This window comes from Lissotriton helveticus, chromosome 1_1 (genome assembly GCF_964261635.1).
Source record: "Lissotriton helveticus chromosome 1_1, aLisHel1.1, whole genome shotgun sequence".
Classification (NCBI taxonomy): domain Eukaryota; kingdom Metazoa; phylum Chordata; class Amphibia; order Caudata; family Salamandridae; genus Lissotriton; species Lissotriton helveticus.
The window spans coordinates 1117059795-1117078493 of record NC_136057.1 but is presented as its reverse complement, the minus strand read 5'-3'; the positions used below and the strand labels follow the sequence as shown (position 1 = coordinate 1117078493).

At 41.3% G+C, this 18699-nt stretch overlaps 1 protein-coding gene across 1 annotated transcript in view; it reads right to left on the bottom strand.

The window, feature by feature from the left end:
* Positions 1-17412, bottom strand: part of LOC144772266 (solute carrier family 23 member 1-like) — a 984472-nt gene extending 967060 nt beyond the window's left edge. The window contains exon 1 of the mRNA XM_078656497.1: positions 17230-17412. Within this exon, the coding sequence (XP_078512623.1) occupies positions 17230-17307 (78 nt within the window). The 5' untranslated portion in view covers positions 17308-17412. The remainder of the gene's footprint in view (positions 1-17229) is intronic.
* Positions 17413-18699: the final 1287 nt, after the last annotated feature.

Genomic DNA, 18699 nt, shown 5'->3' with positions numbered 1-18699 from the left:
ACAAAACTAGTGCAATGTAGTTTGAAAGAAACTTTATTTGTGTTCTGTAAGTAATAATTTGAAGGCCTTCCTCTGTAGCATCTTTATGACAGGCCTGTAAGAAAACACTAATGTATGAGCTATTTGTTAGACTAATGCATCCTAATGTTGTACATCTTAAAATAGCAAGAGTGTAGAAGCTGCTAGAAATAACTGTAGCGGTAGACTTGTTGTAGTGTGAATTAAAATTATGTTAATTGTTCTGATTTATTAGAAATGTGTTATCACTAGTCATACCACTGTAAGTATGCAGTTTCTGCTCTTTTCTTATGCTAAAATTCTGTATAAAAACCACTGGTTTTGAAGGTGGTCCAGAGACTTTTCCTGTTCCTCCTGGAACTCTGTCAATTTTCTTCAGAGTATTTCCTTTCGCCTTTAGAGATGCTGTCAGATTCTTTTGTGATACTATTAACTCAGGGGCTCTGTCCATTCTCTGATGATCTTTAACTTAAAATATTTTGATAGGTGATTATGTACTCTGCTATCAATGTTTTCATGGCATTTAATAATTTTTCTGTACCGCTTGATTATTGATATCTTATAATAAATCCCTTTACTTTTCTTGAACCTAGTACTCAGTTATTAAGTGCACCCTGTTAATTCTTACTCTGCTACTTTATATTGGGCTTTATGTTGAAGATGGTGATGACTGTTATCACAAGATCGAATGTATGCCAGAGCCAAATCACATGCGACAAATTTCAGTGTGATTTAAACTACACAAAAATCAATCAGTAGATCCAGAGATATAAGGTTTAAGAAAAATAGCACCAAGAAGCAGAAAGCGCTAACTGTGGGTATCTGGTTGCACTAGACTTGGGAAAATTCACCAGTTAAGGCTGACTGCGATGGAACCTGCGCCAGACACAAGGACCAGGTTAGTCCCGCTGAAATTGTTCCCTTCTCAAAGTCTGGTAAGAAGAGTTAAAAAGTTCAGGATTTCACTGGAGGATATCAACTGATGCCTGCCAAGGGTCCAGAACCTGTAGGGGCACCACTTGAGAATCAGGAACTTACGCCAGCAGGGCTCAGGCAGATTCAGTTGCAGACTCTGGCTGGTCCAGTTGCAGGTCCATGTAAGGACCATGGCAGCAGGTCACCTGGGCAGTTGCAGGGAGGCCTCTGGAGCCTGTTGTGTCCCTGTAGCTCAGAACAGAAGGCCAACTAAACCTTGGAGTCATTCTGGTAGTCCTGGGATAAAGCAGTAAGGCAGGCCTCAAGCAGCAGGGCAATCCTCTCAAGCACAAGACAGTCCTTCTGGAGTCATCCACAGGTCCAGAGGTGAACCAAAAATCTGGTCTGAGGCTCTAATGTTTACATGTGGTGCCAGATTTTGAAGTGGGAGACACCTTTAAAATGTTCTACACCTGGCTCTGGAAATGTCTCCCTTCCCCTTTTTAGGTGCAGGGTGACTGAAGACTGATGTTCTTTGTGAGTGTGCTGAATCTGTCCCTTTGAAATGTATTTGGGACAGGAAACAGCTCCACCCCTCCCATTATGCCAACACCTAGTCCCCTGTTGTTTCACTGTCTGTGAATAATAGACAGAGGCCAACTGACAAATACATTTAGTCATGTGACTCAGGACACAGGTGCAGGCACTTAATGGTTAACAGAAGAAAATACCAGCTTTCTAAAAGTAACATTTTCAGAATTATGACTTAAACCTGACTCCACCATTAAAGAGGATTTTAAACTTCAATTTTTTTAGACCAAACACTATTCCCAATCATAAGCTCACAATAGTGGAAAACAAATTTAGCAATGTTTCTCTATCAGGACACGTAAACATAAAAACATATGCCCTACCCATTAAATACAATGCACCCTGCCCTATGGGCTGTTTAGGGCTTGCCATAGAGTTGACAGATACGTATGAAAAAGGAAGGTTTAGGTTTACTACACACATGTTGCAATTACAGACCTGAGGCATGTTTTAAAGAGCTACTTAAGTGGGTGCACAACAAGTGCTGCTGGCCCACTGGTAGAATTTAATTTACACCTGTCTGGTACATGTAGAATCACACTATCAGGGACTTCTAAGTAAATTAAATAAGCCTAATTTGGTGTAAGCCAGTTTTACCATGTGGAAAGAAGTGTGCACAAGCACTTTAGCACTGGTTAGCAGTCCAAAGGCCAAACCAAACAAATTTCAGCAAACATGAGGGGAGAAAGCAAACAGTTTGGGGGACGACCGCACCAAAGGATGTCAGGTCTTCATAAAGCAGCTTATAGGTCAACTATTTGTGACATCCGTGATGAGAACATGTCTTTAATAGAATTTTACAGGGTAACACCCATCCACTGTTTTATAGAGGTTGTTGCAAGTGGGTAATAGCCCTACTGGTTTCCTAAACTTCCAACTACATTGAGACCATAATGCTTATGAAAAAAACTAGGGATTGCATGTGATAGAGTTTAAAAAAGGAACACACATGTTGGTATTATGGATATTTGAATAATATGTACCATCCTTCTAGTCCAGGATGTCTATAATATGTTTGTGAACAATAGGTCATAGTAGTCAAAGGAGCTAGGCAAAAATGTGGACCCCTAATTCTGTCGTTGATGTAATGTAGCAGCTATCAAAATAAGGTAGCTTCCCACCATACAAGATTTGAGTTTTCTTTTTGTTAAAAAAACATTCTAAATAGCACCAAATTGATTCACTTTATGTTAAACTGATGATAGTACAGCAGCAGAATTAGATATAAAAACCACAATATCACTATAAGCAGCAATTTTGAGAGGCCCTTCATCAAGAACACATTAAAGTATACCAATTGATTAAGATGTTTAATATATGCTTCCAGGTGCTGCACAAGGAGCTATGGTGAGAGAGGACCGCCCTGATGAAGTCCTCTCATGCTGTAGAAATTTTGTGACAGTGCCTATGAAAATAACTTCTGCCGTGAGATTTCTACTCTAAACTTGGATCCATCTAATCGTCCTAGGACCGAATCTGATATTAGCCATTAAATGCCATAAGAATGGCCAGGTAACCCTGCCAAATACGATTTCGGCACCCAGCATGATCATCCTAGATGGGCAGCCTTGAACAGAGGCTATATCGAAAATGAAAGGCGCTTAATTAGTCTGAAGTGTAATATCCCTCTGGGGGACAAAGCCATGCTGCACTGGGTCTACCCACTGCTCAATTCATGGAGATATCCTATTGGAAATAACTTTAGTATATATTTTATAGTCTGAGTTATTAATGAGATGGGTAATATGACCCACAGATGGGTCCTTGCCTTTTTGTAAGAATACAGTTAAATGAATCTATTTTCACAAAGGGGTTGGAGCTGATGGATCCTCTCTGGTCGATATAGCTGGACATACACAGCCCAACAGAACAGGATGCTCTGACTGCAGAAAAACTCAAGCAAACGCTACAACCATGGCCCCTCACTGGTGTGTCTCAGCAGGGTAAGACATAGTCAGCAAAGTGAGTGCCACACAGCATCAGTTAGCGGAACAACAAGGGGGAAAACCATGGTTGATTTCTTCTCAAAGCAGAAGAGCATGGTCCAGAATCAAGAGCAGTCATGTAGGCACTGAATTTGGAGGTTACGGTCAATCCAACTCTATCCCTGCATCTCCTTCCAACACCCAGAACTTAAGCAATTGCAGAGTCCCAGTCTCTTTTTTTCCCAGAACCTTCCTGGTATTAGTCTTCTCGATAAATCCACTGGCTTGAGTTATAGGCTGTTGCAAAGTCAGACATCCTTATCAACCTATCATAGGAATGGTCTTGATATCAAACAAATCACTCACAACAAACCTGAAACAGCTTCAGGTGAAAAGGACAACCGTGCACAATATGTGGTACCGCATTCTCAGATGGTGGACCCTCAAGAGGCCTTTTTCGCCTTTCTGATGTTTCTGATCTCAGATTATGGACCTGAAAGGGAAATTGATAAAGCTACTAATATTTGCCTTGCCACCCAGGGACATCATGGGGGGCACCTCATGGATGGGTCTCCAGTCGATGAGGAAGGTTCAGTTGCAGTGACTATGATTGTGATCAGGGGTGGCTTTAGTGCCGGTGGTGCCCAGTGCATTAGTCTTTTTAGCAGCCCCCCCCCATTACCGCCTTCTCCATGAATTCCCTCGCTACCACTCTCTAACAGTGCACCTCAACTCTGCATATCCTCTCTGACAAACATTTCACTTTTTATAGCGCTATTCATAGTTCACTCGCACTCATTACTGAAATCTCCACAGTGCACATTCTTTGCAGGAGGCCTATTAACCCTCTCTCCTACTTTATGTTGAATCAGACTGCCCCTAGACAACATTCCAATCTCTCACTAGTAGGAACATTAATCACCAGAGGTATCTTGACATTTTTATTGTTGTCTCAAAACCGCTGGGCACACCAGGAAGTTCATGTGCTTTTGAAGCCAATATGTTATTTTTAAACACAGTACCTCCCCTCCCCCCAAGTCAGCGCTGAGTGCAGCTGCATGGGTCACGTTGCCCTAAAGCTGTCCCTGATAGTGATGAAAGCAATAGCAGCAGTAGTAGCAAAGACCATCTCGCTCCTACTCCAAGGCCACAATAGTATGACCCTTACTACGGCCAGGATCCTAGAAATCTAAAGTCACTATCAAAGATTCATCTGCTGGGCCAAGCTGTTCGAGCAACCAACCAGTAGAATCATCACTTGCAGTGATCTTCAATTTCTCTACACTCATTATGAGGCCTATAAGAAGGATGCAGCTGGTCTTCGCATGACTAATTGGAAAACCCAGACCCTAGTGTGAAAGATATCCAAGCAATTTTTTCCTCTTTGACACTTGAATCACTGAGGTAGAGGAACGTGTAGATAAATTAGCCAGGAATCACAAGGCTCATTGGTTGCTTTGGTTCCTTCTGACTTTGGACCCCACTGAGTTTGTTGGTCTCCAGCTAGGCTCTTACACTGATAATTCTGTCTGTTCATACCTATGCAAGTAGGCAGTTTTTACTTTAAAAACGATGGTGCATTCAATATGGTGATTTAAAGTTACTGTTAAGAGGAGCATTTTAAAAAGGGCATTTTAAAATGTTATGATAAAGTATATCTGATTAAACTTTGATTTTAAACTGCTGTTAACTCACCACATACTCGTATTTTGTGCTGGCAGTGTTGAGCTCCAGGTCGAGGGCGAAGTTGACTAGATGCTAATAAAGTTAGCATTCTAGTTGTTCTTCCTGCCTCAAGATTTAACGATACTGATGACGCGGATGTGCCGTAGGTCCACCAAAGGCAAGCTTCTCTGTACCACTTAGCGGCAAGATCGGACCAGGGGCCGGAACCCCTGCCCATTTACCCCCCACCCTTCCAGATTCCTCAGGGGAAAACTTATATCAGCTACAACAGCCCTTAGATAAGAGCTGCAAACACAGCACACACCCCAATGTAGTTGTATCAACAGGCAATCTGACTTGCAAAATTTGACACAAATATTTGGTTATCTCAGAGAAAACTAACACTAAGGTGTTACCTACCCAAAATGGAGCTCTTATTGAATCAATTGTAGGTCCCTCTCCAGACATAAAATAAAACCTTTTACTGTTCTTGAGGAATCTAAGCCAGAGCTGCAATTTCTGATGTAAATATGGTTGAAGGAAGACTCCACACCAGATATTGTAGTCACCCTCCCACAGGATTATACAATAGTAAATGCTGACAGGCAAAACCAAGTAGGGGGAGGGGTGGCCATCATCTTTAAAATTGATCTAAATGACACATGTTTTTCCATTCCCATCTCGGGATGTAAAACTCTCACATTTACTGTTGAGGTGTCCCATACATTTACCTATCCAGGATATTAAGTCATTGTTCACCAGGTGGACCTTCCAATTTCCTACATTTATTCGCAGAACAAAGCATGAAAAAGGCAAACTGTTTAGTAAGGGTCTACTTCCACCATTGTACATAGTCTAATTCAGGATATTGAGGCTATTCAGCTCCCTCAAAGAGTAATGTTGCTGTTAGATCTGGGGGTCTCTAGTTGGCATAGGTAGGTACTTGTGACAAATAGGGACCCTTGCCTCTAGTCAGGATAAGGGGATTACACTCCTAAAATAACCCCTGCTCACCCCCTTGGTAGCTTGGCACGAACAGACAGGCTTATCTCAGAGGCGGTGTGTTAAGCATTTGTGACCACATACAGTAACCAAGTGACAACACTACAAATGGACACCACATAGGTTTTATATCAAAAATAAGTATACTTTATATAGAGTTATCACAAGACCATAAACGACAAAAATACAAAATACTGATACTTTAAGATGGGAGATTTAGCTTAGTTCAGTTCAGTTCTTAAGATACAACACTGCGTCAATGTACCTTACGATGCGTTTAGCTTCCACAACAAGCAATGTTGCAGCGATGGAAATGCGGTGAAGTTCGGGTGCAAAGAAATAAAGATGATGCTCTGTCCTTGATGCGACACGCTTCCCGATGATGCGTTGGCGTATGCGGCAATGTTGGTCCTCTTCTCCGGCGTTGCGAGATACTTTACAAGATGGGAGCCGCTACTGGCCCAGTGGCAAGCTTCCCAGCGAATCGGCGGCATCTGTGGTGACGTCGTTCCTCTCTGCTGGCAATGCGAGTTGCTTCCACAACAATGCGAGCTGCGACAGGCCTTGCAACACTCTCCCTGGTGATGCGGCGGCGTCTGCGGTGACGTCGATCCTCTTCTCCAGCGATGAGCTGCAACAGGCCCTGTGACACGCTCCTCAGAGATGCAGCGGCGTCTGCGGCGACGTCGGTCCTTTTCTCTTGTGTCAAGCTTCCCGGTGATGCGTCGGCATCTGCAGCGACGTCGATTCTCTTCTCCAATGATGCAGGGTGCTTCGTGTTGTGAAGCGGCAGCGGCGGTTCTGCGACACGTTCTGCGACACGCTTCTCGATCTTGAGTCGTGCTTCCAGCTCCTTGCGACACGCAAATCCCCCACAAAGTCCAGCACAGCTGCAGGCACTTCAGGAAAACTTTTGAGGAGCTAGTAGGTGAAGTCTGTTGCCCCTGAGACTTCAGCAGGAGGCAAGCTCTTTTTCAAGCCCTTGGAGATCCTTCACAAGTTGAAAGTGAAGCACCCAAAAAAAATTCTCCTTTCTTTGGCAGTCAGGCAACCGCTGCAGGCCAATCCCCCAAGCAGCACTTCAGCTTAGTCATAGTCTCTCCTCAGTTTCTTCAGGTTCCTCTCCTCAGCAAAGGTTTCTTCTTGTAGTCCAAAGTGATCTAATTTGATGGGATCAGGGTCCCAATATTATACCCCCAAAAATCAAGCCGTGTATCGGCAAAGCCTAATTACCATGGGTGGACCACTAGGTGTCAAGTTGACATGGTTTTTATCCCAAGATTGCCCCAAAATTATGAACCTGTGTCATGCATAAAAAAGAAGAAAGAGAAAAACTTTGAAAGGGGAAGCATTCTAAACTCATACTCTATCATTCGATGCATCATGAACAGCTACACAGTCAATACAGTTCAACAAGAAATCTCATGTAATTATCCCAGGTGTAAAAACCATGTCAACTTGACACCTAGTGGTCCACCCATGGTTATTTGGCTTTGCCGATACGCGGCTTGATTTTTGTCCACTTAAGGGGCACACGGCTCGAATATGGGAGCAATACTTGATTGTTTTTGAAATTCATTTGAATTAACTTTATTGACACTTTGACCCCGCTAATATGTGGACCTTTGCCGATCCACGGCTAGATTTTTGCAATTAACTTGTGATGTTGACGACTTTGATGACATTTCATGAGAAATACCTCAGGTGCACAGACGTATCATATAACTAATACGTCATAACCCCATGGTTCCTATGTTGATGCATATTTTGCATTGTAACATCGACTGTGTTAAAATGGCCGCCATTGTCGCGAATGAGTTGGTGAGTTGACCCGTCATCGCTGTTGCTTGCTCAGTGACGCGGGAACATTTAAAATGGTGTCTGACTAAACATGCCGATGTAACACTGACGAAGGAGCAATCCGAAATGCGTCTGTTTCTCATACCTTTGCTGAAATAAATCATTCTCGATATATGCTTCCTGAGTGCCTGTATTTCTGTTCGTAATTGACGGAATTGGCAGCGTGAATATATATATATATATATATATTAAAAAATATATATACGCTTGCTATCATTGAAGTATTAAAATTCTATATATATATTGTATTTATGATTTTGTACAAATCAGTATTGCTTGAGTAGTCTATGCTTCAGCTGGATATTTAGTATTCCTTCCATAAAGCTTGATCAAAATGGAATTAACATCCATGTATTGCTATGTAAGAATATATTTTAAGGACTGTGTGAATTGTTGTTTGTTAAAAATCCATAACAGTTATTTTGGGGTTGCAATAATAAATTTTTTTCTTTAATAAGTATTAGTAATTTGTATTATGTGGTGCTTTGTTTATGAGTGAAGAGCACTTAAATTAGTAGAATGTTAGTGTTTTGGCTTTTCCCTTGGATAGCGTATATCTTGTAAAATGGTGGTGGTCAGAATTTAACAATGCCATCATTTATCCAGATAGAGTTTGTGTTGGGGCTAGTCTAGTGTTAGATGTGCTGAAAACTGTGATTTCTTTTTTATTATTATTTTCATTATCGGAAATAATGAATTCCTCTTTTTTTTTAGATATTTTGGAGGTCAAGACTAGCTAGCTTATCAAATATTTTGGGGGATATTGTAGCTTGGTAAGACAAAAATTGAGTATTTCAAAGGAAACCTGCCCTTAGGGAATTAGATAGGATACAAGGAGGATTTGTTGCAATCACTTGCTAGAAAAAAATATTTTCTTTCTTCTAGAGACCCCTCACCCACCAGGATTGCCCTTAGACTATATGTAGTGCAGTGAGGTGGAGTGGGTGGAAAAGAAAATGAAAAAATGGGAAACAACCTTTACAACGCAGTCTTTACATTGCACTACCTTTACATAGCAGTCATTACATCGCAACATCCTTTGCATCGCATGTCATTACAAGGCAGCCATTACATTGCATGTCACTACAATGCAGGCATTACATCGTGAGTCATTACAACGCATACCATTACAACGCATAGTACCCTTACACTATCCGACACTTACCCTACTGTTGCACTCACTGGAGTTAGAATAGTAATTTTTACACCGACACTATCCAACACTTACCCTACTGTTGCACTCACTGGAGTTAGAATAGTGAATATTACCCCATACTATCCAACACTTACCTTAAATGCAATGTAATGGTATGCATTGTAATGATATGCATTGTAAAGGTATAATGCAATGTAATGGAATGCATTGTAAAGGTAGTTTCTGAAAATGCGATGTAATGGCACGGTATGTAAAATAATGTTGTAAAGGATGTTGCGATGTAAAAACTGTGTTGTAAAGGCATGCATTGTAAATGTATGCGTTGTAACGTCATAAATTCTTTAAAACCTAACTAGTTGGCTGCTCTTTTATTCCCGCCCCTAGTTGGTATGGTTTAAAATCAGGGGTTGTTACTGAAAGAAACCGGACCTTAATGAGTGTGGTTGTCTCAGTAATGTGTGTGACAAAATCAAATTACTGAGACAACAAGACTTATTACGGTCCGGTGGGAATAAAAGAGTGGCGAACTAGTTAGGTATTTTTAAATTTTCTTTCCCATCCACTCCACATCACTGCACTATAAAAGTCTACAAAAGTGCTCCTATGTATTTCCCAAGTTGCAGCAAGGCTCAATCCGTAGAGGATTGAGAGGAACCCCAATGATGAAGCATGCCATCTAGGGGCAACCCTGGTGGGTGAGGGGTCTCTAGAAGAAAAAAAGTATTTTTTCTAGACAAATGATTACAACGAATACTTGCTGTATCCTATCTATTTCCCTAAGGGCAGGTTTCCTTCGAAATACTCAATTCTTTTCTTACTATGTAACTGATAGGAGGATAAACCTAGCCGCTACCTCTGCCTCCCTCTCTACTTTGTTTATTGTACTTGTCATTCTACTTTTCTGTTTCTAATATTAAGTATTTTTAAATTCGATATGGAGGGCAACTGTCTCATTACTTCTTCAGGAACATTAAGAATTTAAAACCTATTCAAAGTGTATGTTTATGTACAGGTCTCTTCCCATTTACATCTGACCTATGTATAGGTGTAAATATCCTCAAGGATATATTTGTTGTTTCTGTGTTAAGATATATGTCTAAATGCAGATGTAATAGTCTTTATCCCCTTACTCGACGGGATGGACACTCAATTCATGATTGAAACGTTATTAACAGTAGATTTCTGACAGTTTGTGGATATCTCTGCCAGAGTAGAGCTCTCCCTAAAGAAAGTGAATTAAACAAAATATTTGTAATTAAAATATAACAAGACACATTTCCATAACTCAGTTTCAACTAGCAGTACTACAGTAACAAGGGACAACATAACTGCAATAAAACTAAAACATTATTCAATTTGAATGCAAGTTCTTTTTTAGTTGTTATTTAAATTATATTTTAAATTAAATTATGTTGTTAAATTAAATTAAAGTAAATGATACATTTTCCTCCCCACCCTTACAGTTTTATTGAGTGGGACAAAGCTGGATTTAACAGCCACCAAGGTTGCTTTGTCATGGCGATGGATTTGCCACCTTGCCCTGGTCCAATGTTTTACCATCCAAGTTAATCACTTATTTGGTTCTGAAAATCCCTCCAGTAAAGCAAAGCTGGAAGCTGTCACCAAATAGGGCTCCACGAGGAAAGACACCTTTATCGCCAGGTCATGCTGAACCCCTTTTCAGCTAGACAAAATGCTCTGAGCAGGATAAACAGGGTTCGTACACACCTTGGGTTCAACCTCAATGGGTAAACCTCAGCATCTTGCCCCTGTATTTCGTAGGTGATAAAAATGACTAAGTCCTACTTTTCTCCAACTGATAGAAAAGTTCTATTTACTTATTCCTACAGCCCCACTTCCTTTCAGAATACTCAAAGGGCACTAGTTAGCTCTCCATTCAGGCCTCCTGAAAGATGGATCCAGTCCTCTGTGTTCACTAGGATTTGTTATAGTCAGGGGTCTTACTGCTTTTTATGTCCCTGAAGCAAGTAGACAGGAGGAGAAAATGCGACACTTAAATAGGAGTTCCAGTCATCTGTGTCATCAGGATTCAGGAGTCCTTGAGTCCTCTTCTTCCAACAGTAATATGGAGTCTTTTTTTTATTCCAGAGAGGCTTTCTTTTTCAGGTCCAGGAATGTTCTGAGGATGTGATGGTTATCCGGTGCACTGGCCAGTCATCTGAGAACTTTATTTACTTAAACCTGTGAAATGTTTCACCCCATGACAACCTTCGTATGTAGTACTTCCTCTTTGTTTTATTGTAAACATTTCTAAAAGCCTTACATTCAAAATGGCTGAACTCTTTTTCTCTCTGGCATAGCTCATGTAGCAACTCTAGCTCCACACTTATTTCGATGAGTTCTATGCCTCTTTGTCTTGGTCATTACTAGTTCTTCCTCCTGCTGGGGCAAAACCTAAAGAGTTACAGGGCTCTAGGAATGAATAGGAGCTGCCCCATTTGGAAACTCAAAATCGAAAGAGGTAGTGTTAAGGCTGTCCTTTCTTCTGCCAAATGATCCTGTGTCATTTCAGACGGCTGTAAAGAGGGCAGTTTTTGACAACACCCCTCTGGCAGGTAGTCGTAAACTCCAGACAGAAATGTGTATTGGCCTCTAGAGGTGTACAGCAGTGTATGGCAGAACAGACTTAATAAAGTTACTATTCCACTAAAATTATTGAAAATCCAATTTGACCATTGAATACGATTTTGAAAAGCTAAAGAAAACTATTGGTGACATCTCTATAATTTTCTCATGCAAAGATTTAATATGAACATTTTAATCACACCCGGGCCTGTCTTTCAAACATCTAGCTGGACCTACAAAGTGAATACATATTTTAGGATGACACATATTGCAAACATGCTGTGTGCCACTTTTCTATATACTAGGCACGCTTGCATGTGTGTTTACAAGGTACCCTTTAGGGGTGGCTTCAGAATATTTAGATAGAGATTTTCTTAGACAGCCAAGGCACTTGCACAGTGGTTCTCTTGACAGTCATATATTTTTGTAATGTTTGTGGGTGATGTAAGTACATGCTGCAGTCAACATATCACATAAACTTTTTATGGACTTCCTAGAAAGTTTAATTAGCCAGATACAATAATATGATGAAAAATACATATTTTAGAAAGAAAAGCAGGGGTTCCGTGCTATTGTTTTGACGCGTTATGGTGCACAATGTTCTACAGCAAACAAAACTAGATAGGAAAAAATACAAGAATCTTGATAAAAGGTATGTCCTTTATTACACTGACTAATACCTTGGGATTTTCATTGAAACCGACTAACTTGTGGCATTTGCTGTGAATTTCATCATAAAAAAATAAGAATAGCCTCACTACCATGCATGTTTTTTTCATCCTCATCAATATCACCACCCTTCACCCTGCCCTATCTTCTTCTTTACAACTTCCTTGACCCCATATCACTGAAATCTTTCCCTATCGACTAAACATCAGTTGCTAACACAGAGATTACCTCATATACCTCGCCAGGACGCTCCTTCGCTGGAGCAGCTGTGCGCATTAAAAATGTAAATAACATAACATAACATAACATATTATATCTTCTACGCATCTCCTTCAAGCTATTTTCTCTCTTAAACAGCATAACTCAGTTAATCAGTACTAGTCAACCAAAAGCAGCTATATGAACCTGCTCCTTATTTTCACCTACTAAAACCACTCCAGCCAGAACAATTACAACAGCAGTAATGAAAGAAGTCCCAACAGCTACAATCACAGTAATCAGTAGAAGCAGTATCTTATCAGAACTTAGGTCTATTTTGTATGAGATAGTGTACCTCCATCTATATTGTCCTCTTTTCTGTCTCTCCAGCAATAACAGTCATCTCAGCTGTCATTTTGATTAAATCAATCATTCACTCATTATCCTTTTCTATCTTTAGAGTGAGGTGGTCATCAAACTTAACTCAACTTCCCTTCCTGGCAGAACTATCACCAGAGCATCTGCTAACAAGGTAGACTGACCTCTGGCCAACTAATTTTATTCGAGTCATCTGTAGCAAAGTATTGCTATCAGATAAGACTAACCAGCAATCACATTTTTACATCCACCCCGACTAAAGGAATCACCAGAAGAGTGACATTACCTCTGAATCATTTATGGACTATCAGGCTAGAGAAACTTATAAATTCTTGTCTACAACCATATCAGCCTGGTAAATCACCAAATTGGACAACAGTAACATTACATCAGACTGGATCTCTTCCACCTTAGCCAGCCGCTAGTGCAAACACAAACATCAGAAGTATATAACGAAGCTGCCAATTTATTTTCTACCAGCTGCTGACCCATCAACAACATATACTGATATTAATTGTTGCAGGATCTAAAAGCAAATTCAGAATACATATTTATGACCTTTTGTGTGATCACAAATTGAATAATTATTTTCATTACTAATACCTAGCTGGGAAATGATGCTTCACTGCTGACACACTGATTCAGGGATGCCTAATCATCTTCAGAAACCACTGAGATAAGAACAGTGGAGGGATAGCAGTGACATATAAAAACAAATTGTCAGCTTCTAGCATTAAATAATATCAAATACTGGAATGTGTATCCTCCCTTGTATGATTCTCACCGCTTCAACATTCTCCTCCAACTTTCTTTCTTATCTGTTGACTACACCCAAATGAGGCAGCTTTCTCTGATGCAGTGTTGGACTCAATATCAGATATTACATTTGACCACTAGTATCTCTATACCTTAGCAGATCCCAAAACCTTGTTTGAGAACCAGAACTAGGAAAGGCTCATCCCTTTTACTAAACCTGAAACATTCTACTTCCATCAACTAGTAATAAATCCCACACACCCTGCAAGTCACACTCTTTATGCTATTTTCACCTCAAGAGGATTAACCTCAGTCACAGGAAACAATCTCACTAACTGGAGGAATCGGCACCTCACTAACATCAAACTCAACCTCTTCAAGACCAACAGAACCTAACAAAATCATAGCTACTAGATCCTTGAATTACTTTGGCTTATGCCCTTTTGTCAGCAACATTCATCACTATAACACCTTCTGACCTAGCAATGCTGATAAAGATGACTCACAAATCTTAAAGCTGGAACAATCTCTGGTCAGAAAATATTTGGGCCTTGCGCGTATGGATTTCACCCACAAACACACGCAGACATGAATAACATGCATTCACATGTATGCATAAACAAAATGCAAATACTCATAGACTCAAAGACATGAACATGCAGTCACACAGACACAACACAGACAAAATCTGTGCCCCCAACCCAACTTACCTTTAGATGTGAACAGCACCGCAGCCGGTCCTCCAGTTCTTTTCCAATTCTTGGTCTTGGCTCCTCTGATCATGGCAGAGACATATAGTCCCAGCCTTCGATCAGCTGAAATAGGGATCTGGAAAGGGGTCTTTGCCTGTGCATGGGCTTCACACTTCATTTAGGAGGAAGGTGATGGCCCAGCAAGGGGGCATGGTGTGCAAAATAAAGATGTACTGGTATGCAGCCAGAGTTATTACCAGTAGTTGAGATTAAGTCAAGCATTCAATCCATCACTTTTTTGTATACTTTATTACAGAAGATCCCATAACCATGCAAGAAAATCCAAACTTGTGTAACACATCCATCTGAGGGCTATCTATTGCTTAGCAAGAAACAATTCAAGTGCCCAGAATGTATTTTCCACCAGCTTAAATTGTCCAAAGAGAGCAGTGATGGGGTGCACACAGTCGAAACACAAAGCATGGATTAATGTCCCACAGAACTGTTGCACTACTAGGGAGGACCAAACCAAATGCGGACATCAGCCACATGGGGATGACCCTATGCTGTTTAGCACAGATACACAACTCCTCGTCAATTTAGGACACCTTTATGGATAAATAAGCAAGTCCCCAGCCTTCTGGCTCCCTGTCAAGGATCCCCTCATCCCTGCCTTCCATTTCTCCTCGGCATCAGTGTCCTGCCGCGCTGTGAGCAACTTTGAAGCCTTCCTGATCTCAAAAGACTTTCAAAGTTTTGAAATAACGTCCCAAACAGTTTAGAGGTGAACCTTTGCAACTTCACACTGCCATAGTTGTCATCTCGAAAGGGCTTTAACTCTTAAGAAGTCTTTGATAAATGAACTCAAAGCATGCACTGCAACATACATTTTTCCAAACACATACAGTGAAATGTCATTTCATGTGTTAAAGCTTTTTATTGAAGAAACAATACAAAAGAAGAGTGAACACAAATTGTGTGGTACATAGAGAATTAAGAAACACATTTCACAAAGGGAATGATCCCATACTCGAACTAAAGGCTTCTAAATTATTTTTAACACCACATTTGCAATGTATTCAAGTCCCTCAGAAAGGCCTCAGGCTAGAGGGCTGGGCGAAGAAAAAGAAGTGATAAAATAATCCTTCACCTAAAAGCCTTCGACAAAATATGTAAAGAAAATGTAATTCAATGTTAGAAGATACAGTTATTACAGCTTCGAAGATCCCTGAGGTTAAAAGGGTTTATAAGTTGATGGTAAAGAGGTTTTTGGACATGTGAGGTTTCATTACCTTTCTGAAAGAGGGCAGCAGAGAGGGCAGTTTGAACGTGTCCGGTTGTGTCAACACTACCTTCTAAGACAATGCAGGGGAGATCTGCAGGTTTAGGATCAGGTTATTGATTTATCCGAAACATGTAGGAGGGCCATTTTTTGGGGAAGCAGATTATTTGAAGGGCTCAATCAGAAATGGTAATGCCTTGTAAAGGACTACACCCCTGGTTTCAGTTCATACCTTGGGATTGTTGCATTCATTTTCTATAGCAGCAGCAGTTTGATTTCTATAGATTTGGTTAATTTGGAAATATGGTCCTGTAGATTAAAGTGGGACTTGACGGTGAAGCTTTTGCTATTGGTTTTAAAGGAGATGGAACAGAGAGAGGCATGGTCATTCCATGTATGAATGTTTTAACAAACATTACATGCTGAATATTTGACCGATTGGTAAGTTTATTCAACCATTCACAGTGTTCTCAATAATGTCCAGGCTGAAACCCAAATCTTTATGTGTTGGGATGAGGCGTAGATAGCCAGGGGTGCAACATGCTCTAATGCAACCGAGGGAAGTTGGCTTCTGCTGACCCTTTTTGAGGTAACATGCACAGGTTACACTATTTATACACACCCCCTGCTCTGCCGGTAGGAGATGAAAACCCAGTTACTGATTGTGGACTCTGTGCATAGTCAGCTTCAAGGCAATTCAATTTCTTGTTTTTAAAACTCAAAAGAGAAATATGGAGGTGCAATACATAGAATCGACTTTGTACAACACCTTTCTATCAATGAGGCATGTCTAGTCATCAAGAACTTAAACTGCATTTCAGCATTTACCCAACCTGATTAATAACCTCATACCTGAACCTGGGAAACAAGGCTCATTGTCTGAATTGAAAGCGGCAGAACAATAGGGCCCCTCAACCCCCCTGCGCCCATCGCACAGTTTGAAGACATGACACATGTGGGACAAAGGCCTACTTTCAGGGAGTGATGCTGTGTTATAATGTTCACTCTATCATGTCAGTGCGTTGCATTCACCTGCATTGATCAAATGGCGGATTTGAGTTTCCGAATAATCGCATCAGAATTGAACCGAGGGCACGGTTTACATATAGGGTATACATAGGGTTCGATAGGATAAGACAAGTTACACGTGGAGACATAATTTACTGCATCAGAGACATATTGCTCTTCATTACTGGTCAAAAGTACTTTAACATTTAATGAGCATTTCCTGGCAGCGTCCTAGAAAACCTATGATTGTTAACAATATATCTGAACGATTTGCCAACTTAATGAATTAGTTGTCCTAATTTATAATGAAGCAATGGAGTCGGCCATCAAAGGCACATGACTGTGGTAAAGCGGGTCTGACTTGCACACGCGGTGAAAAAACACAAATAGTGGACTGGTATGAAAACATTTCCTAGGGCTGATTTTAATTCGCCAGACCAGGTCTCAACATCAGCTTCTTTAAAACTCCAAACATACATTTACGAGCAAGCCGAGTTAGCCGACGGCCGAAGCGCGATGCTGGTTTACCTCAAAAGCCGCGGGGTTGCAGATACACGCCAACTCCAGTGCGTCCTCCTCCCCTCGTGCGTTTGCGGAGGACGGCATACTACAGGCACTCTGTCAGGAGGAGATGGATAGAGAGGCAAGATTCGAGTAAACTGAGGGGCTGCTTGCTCACTTCTGTACCTTTCGTAAGGAAAAAAAAGAGATACCAAAAGTAAATTTGCTAGGCGCGGCAGAAATAATTGCTTGTACTAAGATCAATCTCTCCCCATCAGCTCGTGTTTGTCATGTGCACAACTGTTAATTGTTAAGTTGTGCAAAGTCCGCTTGGGCAGCGGTGTCTGTCTGTCATTAACTTGAATGAATCCGTGAAACACAGGATGGAAGAGATGACGGGGCGGCGAAGCTGATAACAGAACCTCCTTTCATTCTCTTCTGGGAGCATGAGGTATGGAAATTACGGGTTACTAATGCGACTGTCACATATAAGGGGCAGAAAGTGACGACGCAGGAGGACGGCGTCGCATGCTTTGCCGAGTCATTTGTATATTATATTTTGATCAAAAAGCCAAGAAATTCAAAGCATGTTAAATAAAACAAGACTATCTTTGATCTCCGGGAACTGCTTCCCTGCTAGAGATAATGCTGAGGAAGTAATCCGAGCACGGAGGGTACATTCACATTCATGTGCAGTCATGCAAAACACCCATGCTTGTGTTCACAGAGCCTTCACTATGCAGTGGCACGGTCACGGTGCTACGGTTCAACAAGCTTATGTGAGGCTTCCCTGTGACTCTCAGGGGCAGGTTTACAAGGAAGTGCCGCAGCACCGCAACGCAAGCCCTTTGGCTGCGCGACGCTGCAGCACTTCCAAAGCACAGGAATGCAACATATTTACAATATGTCGCATTCCTGTGCTCTCCCCTTCGCTGGCGCACAAACTGCTGCCATGCGCCAGTGCAGTCACCCTTGCACCGTGCAGGGATGCCTGCGTCATGGGGAGATTGTTTTTGTGCAGGAAGGGCCACCTTCCTGCACAAAAACAACCACTGCAGGCATTATCCTCTTTCAATGCATGCTGTAGATTTCAGCACGCATTGAAAGAGGAAAAAACGAGGAGAAATTAAAACATGTCTCCTCGTTGCGCCTCACTACGCCACCCCTAGTGTGGCGTAGTATTCAGACGCATTTCCAGATTTACGATTCCTCGTAAATCAGGAAATGTGTCTTATTCCATGGGTGTTGCGTGGGAACACCCACAGCAACACCCATGGAATGCCCCTTTCACGCAAAGTGCTGCTTGTAAAGGGGCCGTATTTACAAGGACAGGAAAAGCCAGCAGGGTGGCTTTTCCTGTCCTTGTAAATATGGAGCAGTAACATGCAACAACAGTACATCACAAAAAGGTACGTACTGGTGGCGCAGGGGGCTTGTAAATCTGCCCTTCAGTGTTAAAGTAACGACGTGAACTATAGTAACTTCATTTTGCCATTG